The sequence below is a fragment of the Oncorhynchus clarkii genome, chromosome 6 (genome assembly GCF_045791955.1).
Source record: "Oncorhynchus clarkii lewisi isolate Uvic-CL-2024 chromosome 6, UVic_Ocla_1.0, whole genome shotgun sequence".
Classification (NCBI taxonomy): Eukaryota; Metazoa; Chordata; class Actinopteri; order Salmoniformes; family Salmonidae; genus Oncorhynchus; species Oncorhynchus clarkii.
Genome location: NC_092152.1, coordinates 48,351,615 through 48,365,332, shown reverse-complemented (window position 1 = coordinate 48,365,332; position 13,718 = coordinate 48,351,615). Strand labels below are relative to the sequence as shown.

At 41.3% G+C, this 13,718-nt stretch overlaps 1 protein-coding gene across 1 annotated transcript in view; it reads left to right on the top strand.

The window, feature by feature from the left end:
• LOC139411244 (centriolin) overlaps positions 1-13,718 on the top strand; it is a 126,484-nt gene that overhangs the window by 28,277 nt on the left and 84,489 nt on the right. Inside the window, exons 9-14 of the mRNA XM_071157279.1 lie at positions 2,651-2,686; positions 3,030-3,071; positions 3,569-3,688; positions 4,355-4,544; positions 4,809-4,918; positions 10,887-11,081. Coding sequence (XP_071013380.1) covers positions 2,651-2,686; positions 3,030-3,071; positions 3,569-3,688; positions 4,355-4,544; positions 4,809-4,918; positions 10,887-11,081 — 693 coding nt within the window. The remainder of the gene's footprint in view (positions 1-2,650; positions 2,687-3,029; positions 3,072-3,568; positions 3,689-4,354; positions 4,545-4,808; positions 4,919-10,886; positions 11,082-13,718) is intronic.

The window sequence follows — 13,718 nt, the reverse complement described above, 5'->3', positions numbered from 1 at the left end:
GAGAGAAAGAGACACACACACACACACCAGGGTTTCCGTTAGGAAAATGTGGTGCCAGACAACGTGACTGGTAAGATTTTAATTTACCGGCTATTTGAGAAATTTACCGAACCGATATGCGTTGGGTGTGTCTCAATAGGGCAGCTACCCACGGTGCTCAGAATGACGGATCGCATTTTGATTATGGCAATTCATCATAACATGCCAAGCAGCTACTGTAATGAGGCATCCGATAAAACATAATTTTCAAACATTTGCAAACAAATACAATGCGAGCAGTATATGACAGAGATGAACATTTTCGGTAGAAACTTGGTGAATCTAAAGATGCAACAACTAGGATGGGTTACTAATATACAGTGGTTCTTCCTGTAAAAGTTGTGTAATACTGCAGCACACCTTACGGGCTGCCGCAAAATTCTATGGCAGGTTATTTAATTGTCAGCCATTGTTACCATTAATGCTAGTTAGTGCTAGTTTGACAACCAAAGGGCATCCTTGAGAAGCATTTGATAGCTTTCAATATTGGCTGTACTAGAGAATTTAAAATATTTTTTTTAAGAACATAGTATATGGGATTGATTTTAAGAAAATTTTAATTAATTAGATTAATATTGTAGTCTTAAGAAAAACAAAACCAACAGGGTTTCCGTTATGAAAATATGGCGCTGTACAACATGACGATTGGGAGTAGGCTACAGTACTAAGAGCATAACATTTCCACATTTCCAATTTGTTTCATTACAGCCTTATTCTAAAATGTATTAAATCATTTTTTCCCCTCATCAATTTACATACAATACCCCATAATGACAAAGGGAAACAGGTTTTTAGAAATTTTTGCAAATGTATTAAAAATTAAAAACATACCTTATTTACACAAGTCCGCCTGTGGTAAATTCAATTGTTTGGGCATGATTTGGAAAGGCACACACCTGTCTTTATAAGGTCCCACAGTTGACAGTGCATGTCAGAGCAAAAACCAACACATGAGATCGAAGGAATTGTCCGTAGAGCTCCGAGACAGGATTTTGTCGAGGCACAGATCTGGGGAAGGGTACCAAAAAAAAAAACCTGCAGCATTGAAGATCCCCAAGAACACAGTGGCCATCATTCTTAAATGGAAGAAGTTTGGAACCGCCAAGACTCTTCCTAGAGCTGGCCACGTGGCCAAACTGAGCAGTCGGGGGACAAGGGTCTTGGTCAGGGAGGTGACCAAGAACCTGATGGTCACTCTGACAGAGCTCCAGACTTCCTCTGTGGAGATGGGAGAACCTTCCAGAAGGACAACCATCTCTGCAGCACTCCACCAATCAAGCCTTTATGGTAGAGTGGCCAGACGGCAGCCACTCCTCAGTAAAAGGCACATGGCGGCCCACTTGAAGTTTGCCAAAAGGCACCTGACCATGAGAAACAAGATTCTCTGATAAAACCAAGATTGAAATCTTTGGCCTGAATGCCAAGCGTCATGTCAGGAATTAACCTGGCACCATCTCTACGGTGTAGCATGGTGGTGGCAGCATCATGCTGTGGGGATGTTTTTCAGTGGCAGGGACTGGGAGACTAGTCAGGATCGAGGTAAAGATGAACGGAGAAAAGTGCAGAGAGATCCTTGATGAAAATCTTCTCCGACTGGGGCAAAGGTTCACCTTCAAAAAGGACAATGACCCTAAACACACAGCCAAGAAAACACAGAAGTGGCCTCAGGACAGCCAGAGCCCGGACTTGTACCAAATCGAACATCTCTGGAAAGACTTGAAAATGTCTGTGCAGCGACACTCCCTATTCAACTTGACAGAGCTTAAGAGGATTTGCAGATAATAATTGGAGAAACTCCCCAAATACAGGAGTGCCAAGCTTGTAGCGTTGTACCCAAGAAGACGTGAGGCTGTAATCGCTGCCAAAGGTGCTTCAACAAAGTACTGAGTAAAGGGTTTGAATACTTATGTAAATGTGATATTTCAGTTTTTGTTATTTTTATAAATTTTGAAAAATGTATTAACCTGTTTTTTGCATTGTCGTTATGGGGTATTGTGTGTAGATTGATGAGGGGGAAAAAAACGTTTTAATCAATTTGAGAATTATCCTTTAACGTAGCAAAATGTGGAAAAATAATAATTTCCGAATGCACTATATAGCCGCCAATGATCACGGTGTATCAGTGTTCGTACGGCAGAGGCTGGTGCTCTCACATTAGTTATATTTTTTGTTTTATATTTTTTGCCTTTTAAATAAGATTTTTATGATTAACCACTTGACAAAAAAATAAAATAATTGCATCTGTGGTTGGATTTTCATACAAGGTAAGACATGCCTCATAATATGATGTAAATCATTCAGATTTCAAACAATTAACTAAGTGCGTACTGCCTCCAGCTCTCATTGTAGAGTGGTTGGTGACTTGCTGAAAGCTTGCCTACCTTTGTTTTTTCTCCTGGTCAATTTGGCCGGCAACAATTTTATTCATGGGCTTTTCATTTTATTAGACAAAACCCGTCAATTACCGGCTAACGGAAATCCTGACATACACACACACAAACACGCAAATTGTCATATAGGATGGAGCTCCTTGAACAACGATGCATTTATGTGTCCTCTAAACTCTTCGTGCCTTCCTCTTCATCTTTCTCTCGTCTTTCTGTGCCCATAGCTATTTTCCCGGCCTCTAGTTGATCCTTTCCTGAAGGTAGTATTGCATGGTGTGGTATAGTGTTTGTGTGTATAGAAAGCGAATTCTTTAGTTTTTTTATTGCTCATCGTTCACATGATTTCTTAATGGCCTTTTATGACTTGGTTTCATAAGTCATGCACCCAGGTTGCGTCAAACAAAAAAAACACTAACCTTTTCAAATGCCAGGGACTCATTCTCTAGTAACTCGTATTCATTATAATATAATAGGCAATACTAATCTTAGATCAGTACATCTACTCTTTATGAATACAGGCCATGATCATGTCTTCATCCATTTTTCTCATTTGCTCTTTGCATGAATTTTCTGTTTGTTTTCCCACTGCATCGTTCTCTTCAGCCTCCTTCATTGCCTGCTCCTCTACTGGATGCTATTTGTCAGGTACTCTGAAGACACACAAATTCATGTGAACCCATTGCCCACTGCTGACCCATGTCCTTGCTTAAATGTCGATGACTCTTCTGTCCATTCAGGTTCTCACTCGCAGAGCACTCTTATGTTTGCTAGCATTTTGTTGTTTTTGTTTGTTTACCTAATGTTTCAGATTAAATATAAAGATGATGAGGATAGATGCTGCCTCCTTTTTCTTGGTTTGACTTTATATGGTCATAGCTAGTATAATATACAGGTAATTTTGCACGTTTGTATTTTATTGTGACAAAGTAAATTTAGGTAGATAGCAGCTGCATTTAGATAGGCTATTATATTGAGCAGTGATTTACATGGGATTGACCACCATAAAGATTAGCTATATTTTTCGGAGAGTCCAAAATATTGCCATACATTCCATTCTAACTTGCAGTGAGTGTATGATGCTTTTCTTCAATGTGTTTGTGATATCTCTGTATAATCTCTATACTGCATGGCCGTATTGACAGCTGAAACAGAAAACGGTGGAGCTGACACGAGCATGCCAGAAGCAGTATGAGCTGGAGCAGGAGTTAGCCTTTCAGAAGATCGACGCCAAGTTTGAACCATATCCCTATTACCCAGACCATGTGAGTGCATCCATCCAGACCCATCTCTCCATTCAGTTGTTGCCTTAGGGTCTGCCGACAATGGCACCCTATACCCTATACAGTGCAGTACTTCTGGTCAGAAGTAGTGAACTATACACTGAGTGTACAAAACATTAAGGACACCTCTTTCCATGACCTAGACTGACCAGGTGAAAGCTGGATTAACTTTATTGATGTCACTTTTTAAATCCAATTTAATCAGTGTAGATGAAGGGTAGGAGACTGGTTTAAAAAAATATTTTTAAGCCTTGAGACATGGATGTGTGCCTTTCAGAGGGTGAATGGGCAAGACAATGGATTTAAGTGCCTTTGAACAGGGTATGGTAGTAGGTGCCAGGCGCACCGGTTTGTGTCAAGAACTGCAACACTTCTGGGTTTTTCACGCTCAGTAGTTCCCCGTCTGTATGAAGAATGTTCCATTACCCAATGGACATCAGCCAACTTGACACAACTGTGGGAAGCATTGGAGTCAACATGGGTCAGCATCCCTGTGGAACGCTTTTGAGTCCATGCCCAGACAAATTGAGGCCATGGGGGGTGCATTTCAAGATTAGGAAGGTGTACACTCAGGAAATAAGATGCCATTTTGGATGCACCCTTGGAATCTGCATGAATTTGTGATTAATTTCCCCTCTCTCTCACCAGGAGTTGGAGGCAGAAAGCTTGCTGGGGGAAAGCCCTTACATTGGAAAGGCACGGCACAAAAGGAACGCGGTGGCCTCAGATGGCATCCAGAGTCATCAGATGCCAACTGCAGGCCACATAGAGACAGACAACCCCAGGCAAGATGTGGCCAAGATCAGCTCCAGAGACTGCAGCCAAGAACAGACTAAAGGTACAGAAGAGGGAGTATGGTAAAGTTCGTCCTACTAGATGCTGATCTTGGGTCAGTTAAGGTTTTTTTCCTTCTAATGGCTAAGGTTCGAATTGGAGGAGTGGAAGCTGATATGGTAACACAATATTTTCCTATTGTCTGCATCACCCTGCCTATTGGATGTGAAGTGAACTACATGGTTGTTCCTCTGACTGTTGCTGACTGACGTGAGTGTTAGGTGAGGTGTAGTTAGGTGAGTTCTTGTTTGTGTGACTGTGTCCCCAGCCGAGGAGCGTCTGCAGCAGTTGCACAGGGAGATCGAGGAGGCAGAGCAGCAGGTCCTCAGGGCCGGTGGAGAGCTTCGCCAGCTGCAGGAGACACTCTCCCAGAAACAGGTGAGACACCGGCGAAGCTCGGCTCTCCTATTGTCTGTGTCCCAAATGGCACCCTATTTCCTATATAGTGCAGTATTTTTGTCAAAATTTTGGTCGTTCCATCAAATTTGTCCCTTTTTGGTAGTGCAACTTTGAATTTTATTAAAACATTTTGTACCTAATTTTTTTTAAACTAATTTGAAGAGCACATGTTCAACTTAATAAAAAATAAAAAATTCATTTTCAAAAAAATCAGTAAGTGCCAAATAAAGTGACAGGGTTGATGATTACATCTCAAATCAGCCAAAAATCCCCTTGACAGGGGGTATGGAAGCTTGTTGTGTGCAACAGGAAGGGGAAATTGAATGAGTAGAACCAGCTCACATGTTGCGCTATGATTTGACAATTAGATGTTCAATGTTATTTTTTTTATATTAATGATGTAAAGGCCCCAGTTTAGAGGACCTGCATGATTCTGGTACTCTTCTGACCTTAATCTTTGCTTATAAATTGATCTGTGGTCACTGTAGATCGAAATGGCTTGCATTGCACACAGTAGTATAGTTTTTGCGCCTATGTGAATTACAGTATGATGGGAAATCTGAAATTAATTCGCTCTTCTGACTGTCCATAAACTGAACCTTATGTCACAGCCACTGACAAAGCACGTGCCTGTAATCCTTACATTGCAGCGCAACAGGAGATGATCTCTAAAATAATTCATAGATTTTAAACAAAAAACACCTTGGTTGTTATAGATTAATAGGGTATGAAAAGCGAGTTCCTAACGAGTTCAGGAAGCCGAACGTGTGACGTTCACAGTGGTGGGGGCTGATGTTTTGATCAAGAGACCATTCGAAAATATGCACATTTTCTCTTAACACTAAACATACAAATATGTATTTTACAGTTATAAGGAAGGTGAAATCTTAGTTAGTGATTATAATTTGATTGTACTATATTGAGAAAGCATATAAGTCATTTCAAGCCTTCTTCATAGTTTTGTTGAATAGGAAATATGTCACAAAATATTTCATATTTTTATCATATTTGTACTGTTTGCTTGAGCTTGTGTGACTACACCTCAGCAATAGCCAAAAGTGACTACACCTCAGCAATTTGTAACTATTTACCAGAAAGATGAGTTTGAACCATTCTTGGAGTATGCAGCATTACTAGTTATTGTTTATAGTCCTCTTGTGATAAATAATTACTTTTGGGGATTACTTAGATTACGTTCAGTTTACGTAACAGGCTTGTCCTTAAAATTAGGGACAAGTGCCTCCCGAGTGCATTGCAGTGCTACTTACCACTAGAGATCCTGGTTCGAGTCCAGGCTCTGTCGCAGCCGGCCAGTGTCGTCCGGGTTAGGGTAGGGTTTGGCCGGCAGGGATATTCTTGTCCCATCGCGCACTAGCGACTCCTGTGGCGGGCAGGGCACAATGCACGCTGACACGGTCGCCAGGTGTATGGGGTTTCCTCCGACACATTGGTGCAGCTGGCTTCCGGGTTAAGTGGGCATTGTGTCAAGAAGCAGTGCAGCTTGGTTGAGTTGTGTTTCGGTGGACACACTGCTCTCGACCTTCGCCTCTCCCAAGTTTTGCAGCGATGGGACAAACCTAACTACCAATTGGATACCACAAAATTGAGGAGAGAAAAAAAAAGTATATATATACTTTTATCTTTAAGCACAACTGAAGGAAATAAACAATTTATCTGATAGGAAACAGCCAATGTGGCATCGATATTAGTCAGAAACATTTATTGTAGTGTCAAAATTGACTACAAATTATATGTAAATAAATTATATGTAAATCATTTTGGTCATAAAATCATTCTGGTCCAAAACTGAGTTTTGTGAGTTCGTCATGACTTACTTGAAGGTTGGGTTTTGATTTCGACAATGCTCACTTGCCTAGTAACACAGGATACTCAGCTGTGGTGGTTTGCACTCTATCCAATGCTACCGCAGAACACAGAGACAGTGAGACCTTCCCTGCAGCGGATCGGACTTTGTTTACTTAAGACAACTGGTCACAAATGTTTTTAATTTGAGAAATCCTGCACCGAACTCCTTGGCTTGATTTTAAAATTTGCGACTGAAACCTCCTCTGCAAAAATGTCAAGTCAAGAAATCTGTAAGGACTTTTATCTTAGATTCATTCAAAATAGTTTAAGGAAGTGATACTAGCATTGTTCCTATGGTGTCTCATGGGGGACAAACATCACTACCTACCCGAACCATACCACCAAGACTGAAATCAAATTTTTCTTCATGAGCAACATTGATTTCATGTAGATAAACTTTACCTAATAGCAGGAGTGTTTACTAATAATTATAGACTAAGTTAGCAAAACAATTACTTGTCTACATGTCCTCCTCTTTCCAACTGTCGTTTGATGCTCAAGCAGCTAATCCGCTAGACGCGTGGGGGTGTAGAAGCGCTAGCCTATAGGCTATGGACTTCAGTAAAAAAAATCTTTGTGTGGACTTTCTTATACAGTTGTGGCAAAACGTTTTGAGAATGACACAATATTAATTTCCACAAAGTTTGCTGCTTCAGTGTCTTTAGATATTTTTGTCAGATGTTACTATGGAATACTGAAGTATAATTGCAAGCATTTCATAAGTGTTTGCAGTGTTGACCCTTCTTTTTCAAGACCTCTGCAATCCGCCCTGGCATGCTGTCAATTAACTTCTGGGCCACATCCTGACTGATGGCAGCCCATTCTTGCATAATCAATGCTTGGAGTTTGTCAGAATTTGTGGGTTTTTGTTTGTCCACCTGCCTCTTGAGGATTGACCACAAGTTCTCAATGGGATTAAGGTCTGGGGAGTTTCCTGGCCATGGACCCAAAATATTGATGTTTTGTTCCCAGAGCCACTTAGTTATCACTTTTGCCTTATGGCAAGGTGCTCCATCATGCTGGAAAAGGCATTGTTCGTCACCAAACTGTTCCTGGATGGTTGGGAGAAGTTGCTCTCGGAGGATGTGTTGGTACCATTCTTTATTCATGGCTGTGTTCTTAGGCACAATTGTGAGTGAGCCCACTCTCTTAGCTGAGAAGCAACCCCACACATGAATGGTCTCAGGATGCTTTACTGTTGGCATAACACAGGACTGATGGTAGCTCCCACCTTGTCTTCTCCGGACAAGCTTTTTTCCTGATGCCCCAAATAATCGGAAAGGGGATTCATCAGAGAAAATGACTTTACCCCAGTCCTCAGCAGTCCAATCCCTGTACCTTTTGCAGAATATCAGTCTGTCCCTGATGTTTTTCCTGGAGAGAAGTGGCTTCTTTGCTGCCCTTCTTGACACCTGGCCATCCTCCAAAAGTCTTTGCTTCACTGTGCGTGCAGATGCACTCACACCTGCCTGCTGCCATTCCTGATCAAGCTCTGTACTGGTGTTGCCACAATCCCGCAGCTGAATCAACTTTAGGAGGTGGTCCTGGCACTTGCTGGACTTTCTTTGGTGCCCTGAAGCCTTCTTCACAACAATTGAACCGCTCTCCTTGAAGTTCTTGATGATCCGATAAATGGTTGATGTAGGTGCAATCTTAATGGCAGCAATATCATTGCCTGTGAAGCCCTTATTGTGCAAAGCAATGATGACAGGCACATGTTTCCTTTTAGGTAACCATGGTTGAGAGGAAGAACAATGATTCCAAGCACCACCCTCCTTTTGAAGCTTCCAGTCTGTTATTCGAGCTCAATCAGCATGACAGCGTAATCTCCAGCCTTGTCCTTGTCAACACTCACACCTGTGTTAACGAGAGAATCACTGACATGATGTCAGCTGGTCCTTTTGTGGCAGGGCTGAAATGCAGTGGACATGTTTTTTGGGGATTCACTTCATTTGCATGGCAAAGAGGGACTGCAATTATTTGCAATTCATCTGATCACTCCTCATAACATTCTGGAGTATATGCAAATTGCCATCATACAAACTGAGGCAGCAGACTTTGTGAAAATTAATATTTGTCATTCTCAAAACTTTTGGCCACGACTGTACAATGTAAGTTGTCATTACTTGCTAGTAAATAAATAAATCGCTCTTCTTTTAAAACCGATTGGATGTGGCTGACTATTCATTAATTATTCAATAGCAGTCGACAAGTTTGTTCTGGCTCTGAGGTCTATAATAAGCTAATGTTGTGTCAAATGGACAATGCGCCAATCCTATCCAACCTGTCATGCTATAATTAGATACAGAATCTTTTCTTAATTAATAGATTAATCAACGCTGATAAATAGGCTATGGAAATGTTGCGTATATTTGTTTGTCAATTTCATTTTCATACTATAGCATAGCTGTCTCTCTCCCCTTCATGCTTTCCTTGTCAATTCATTATCTTATAGCTTACATTTGGAAAGCCTAAGGTTAGGCCTAGGTTTTTTAAATACATTTTAAGGAAAGCAATAACATTTGCTCTTGTGTCTGACAATATAGTATGCTATTGGCTTTGATTGACAGGTCCTTTTATTGGTGTGTGCGTGTGCGAGTTCGCTGATTCTCTTCTCTATAGGCCTATATGTCTATTCAGAAAGTTTCCTGAAGTAGCCATTAATAGGAATCAAACGCTCCTGTCATGATTTAATCTTGTAAAATGACTATTTTCAGTAAAGGCCCTTTCTCTTCAAGTCCGTTATTTTCATCCGAATAATTAGGAAGAAAAAAATGAATACGAACACATGTTTTGTTTATGACACCAGTCACGCCAATTGCGAAATATCAGCCTGCCACAATCCATCAATTATTTATGCCAAACGGGTTTAATATTTGCGTCTTTTCTTATGAGAAAATAATATGTTTACCAATAGAAATTCTTATCTGCACTGCCACTGACAGGTCTGTGGGTTTGCTGTGTGAATTAATTAATACATTTCTCTCTGCCTGTTTTTTTTTTTACATTTGCAGTGCAGCAAAGTAGGAATTTAGCCATTGTGATCATATCACACCAGAACTAGGCTACATATCGCTCAGGCTGTGGTCTCTATATCCCCCTTAAAACGTTCCTTGTCAATTTATATGATAGGCTACATTGATTTAGCATTATTCTATGATGTAGTCTATTTTTTTGATATCCTACAGAAATAATTTGAACCTAAGGCAAGTTTTTGTTCATACGTTTTTGGGAAAGGACAAATGTGATTTGCTTATGTGTCAAAGTGAGATGCGCTGCAGGTGCCTTTGATTGATGTGTCCTTTTAGGTGGGTGCATGTATGAATTGACAAATGATCTATGTCCGTTCAGAAAGTTTCCTCAAATAGGCCTAGCTTGTCTGGACTTCATCTATTTAATCACATCCAGGGTCAGCATGTGCGGAATGATGACAGGTGCCAGTTTTGTGTTACCTCTTTTATTAAATGGGATGGAACTCATTACAGAGTCCTCTCAAGACACTTTGGACAACATATTGCCACAGAGAATGACTCCGCAGCATTGGTGACGTTATGAGAATTATTCGGAAAAGTGGAGGGAAAAACGCATCAGACTAGGTGTGAATGGGTTAGTCCGTCAAAATCTGTATTTATTTTTAGGAATTCCTCTCCAATTTGACATTTCTTAATTTGTATACTAGTCTAATATTCATAGTAATAACTTTAATAATAAAATGCTACTGATAACAAGGAAGTGTAATGGTATCAGTGTAGTTTCAGGGAAATGCCACGTGTTTCTTTTGAGTCTGATATGCGCTGATATCCCCCCCCTACCGGTTATGTCGGTGACCGTGTAGATTGGCTTGGCACTATCCCAAAAATGTTTTCTAATAGTGTAATAACAGTATACAGTAGTCCCAGATCTGTTTGTCCTATTATGTCAACTCCTCATCACTCCTTGTCACTTATGGTCATGCCAAAGAGTTGACATGATTGCACAAACAGATCTGCGACCATGCTACAATAACAGCACTGTTCCACATCAACTAGCCTAATCCACCCCGGACACTTCTAAAAGCCTCTTCTCTCCATCCTTCATCTAGGTGTCCGAGGCAGAGAAAGAGCAACTAAGGCAGAAGCTCCACTGGAGGATCCAGCAAGTGAGGCAGCTGAGAGATGAGGCGGAGGCTCTGGAGGGCCAGCTGGAGATACAGAGCGGGGAAATTAACCGAACCCAGGGAGAGCTGGGCCACCTCCAGGACCTACTCCACACACTGGACCCCAGGGATCCCCAGCATGTTAGTACTTTAGATAGCTAGCTACTAGCTCTGGTCCAGGTCGTTAGTGTGCCTTCCTCCACTAACGGCCTGGACCAGAGCTAGCTATCAGCATCACTTTACACATCCCGCACCACTGACACACTGCAGAGCAACTTATTACATATTGAATACACCAAACTTGCAGGATACACCATTTTAGAACTTTCCTAATCTAGTCTCTTCAGTTGCATACATTGTCTTAGCACTTTCCTAAGCTATTCCCTTCAGTTGGAATTGATGCAGCACTTCAATATACAGGGTCGATGTGCAGGGGTACGAGGTAGTTGAGGTAGATATGTACAGTGGGGAGAACAAGTATTTGATACATTGCTGATTTTTCAGGTTTTCCTACTTACAAAGCATATGTCAGCATGTCAGTAATGACATAAGTATTTGATCACCTACCAACCAGTAAGAATTCCGTCTCTCACAAACCTGTTCTTTTTTCTTTAAGAATCCCTCCTGTTCTCCACTCATTACCTGTATTAACTGCACCTGTTTGAACTCATTACGTGTATAAAAGACACCTGTCCACACACTCAATCAAACAGACTCCAACCTCTCCACAATGACCAAGACCAGAGAGCTGTGTAAGGACAGGGATAAAATTGTAGACCTGCACAAGGCTGGGATGGGCTACAGGACAATAGGCAAGCATGGTGAGAAGGCAACAACTGTTGGCGCAATTATTCGAAAATGGAAGAAGTTCAAGATGACGTTCAATCACCCTCGGTCTGGGGTTCCATGCAAGATCTCACCTTGTGGGGCATCAATGATCATGAGGAAGGTGAGGGATCAGCCCAGAACTACACGGCAGGACCTGGTCAATGACCTGAAGAGAGCTGGGACCACAGTCTCAAAGAAAACCATTAGTAACACACTACGCCGTCATGGATTAAAATCCTGCAGTGCACGCAAGGTCCCCCTGCTCAAGCCAGCGCATGTCCAGGCCAGTCTGAAGTTTGCCAATGACCATCTAGATCAGGGGTGTCAAAGTCAAATGGACGGAGGGCCAAATAAAAAAATCAGCTACAAGACGAGGGCCGGACTGTTCGAATGTTCATTGAAAAATTTTTAAATGACGCATATAGTCTAGTGAACCTAATTGAACCTACTGAAAACCTAACAAATATATTACAATATGATCAGATAAATAAAGCAATATTTTCTTATGGCTCTGTCAGTAATCTTTAATTTTCAACAGACACAAAAGACAAATTTCCTTTATATAAATATCCCCATAACATGAACATTAAATGAAAGAAACCGGTATTCAAGGCACCATCAGTAGACTATATTTTCTATTTTAGCAAAAGTGGGCTAAATTTACTTCAAAGAAAAAACAATAATAGCAATTTTCTATCATCCACTCAACTGAAATATTTTTAAAATATAATTGGATTGAAATACAAAAAAATAAAGTGCAAAAATCTATTAATCAAAAACAACACTTTGTTTAAGGAGAAGTAACATGCAGTGAAAACAAATATTAAATTTTAACTTTTAAACTTGAACTGAGTAAAAACTCTAAATATGTGATTGCACAGTAATGTTCACTTGTTTGAGGTTGAGGGTGATACTTGGTGGTGTCCCATCTTTTCCACAAGTTCATCAATGTTCGGGGTAAGGCTCTGAGCTGAAGAAATCCTCAGAATTGAGTGGAGGTGTTCAGCAGTAAGTCGACTTCTGTGTGATGTTTTGTTCAGGTTCATCAAAGAAAACAGTTGTTCACACAGGTATGTGCTGCCAAACATAGACAACGTTTGAGCAGCCTGGATGCGCAGCTGGGGCATTGTGCCGGGGAGGAAACGGGCAAACTCCGCAGCACCCACTGCCGCATATTTTTCCCTCAGTGCATCATTGCATTGGAGGTCAATCAACTCCATTTGGAGGTTTGGTGGTGAGCTTTCCACGTCAACAGCAAATGGGTTACCGAGCAGTTCCAACCTGCTTTTTTGTGCTTCAAAGTCAGCAAATCGGCGTCGAAAGTCAGTGGTAAGCATACCTATTTTATCAGCCAACTGTGTGCTCGGGAACGCACTGGTAGAGAGCTTCTCTTTCATGGTCTGGCAGCTGGGAAAGTGGCTCAAATTTTCTTTCCGCATCTGCGTCTCCCACAGAGTCAGTTTGGTTTTAAATGCCTTCACTGTACTGTACATATCAGAGATGACACGATCCCGACCCTGCAGCTGCAAGTTTATTGCATTCAGATGACTCGTAATGTCACACAGAAAAGCCATTTCACACAGAAACATTTCGTCTCGGAGTTGTGTTGTGTCTTTCCCTTTGCTGTCCAAGAATAGACAAATCTCCTCACGAAGCTCGAAACATCTTTGAAGCACCTTTCCCTGGCTTAGCCATCGCACCTCTGTGTGATAAGGCAAATCACCATGCTCCGTTTCTAACTCCGTCAGAAATGCCTTGAACTGGCGGTGATTCAAACCTTTGGCTCTGATAAAGTTAACTGTGCGCGTGATGATGCTCATTACATGCTCCATTTTCAAGGCTTTACCGCACAACGCTTCCTGGTGTATGATACAATGATAAGCTGTCAGCTCACCTGTCGCGTTTTCCTCTTGCATCTTTTCCCGTATCTTCGCCACCAGTCCGCTCCTG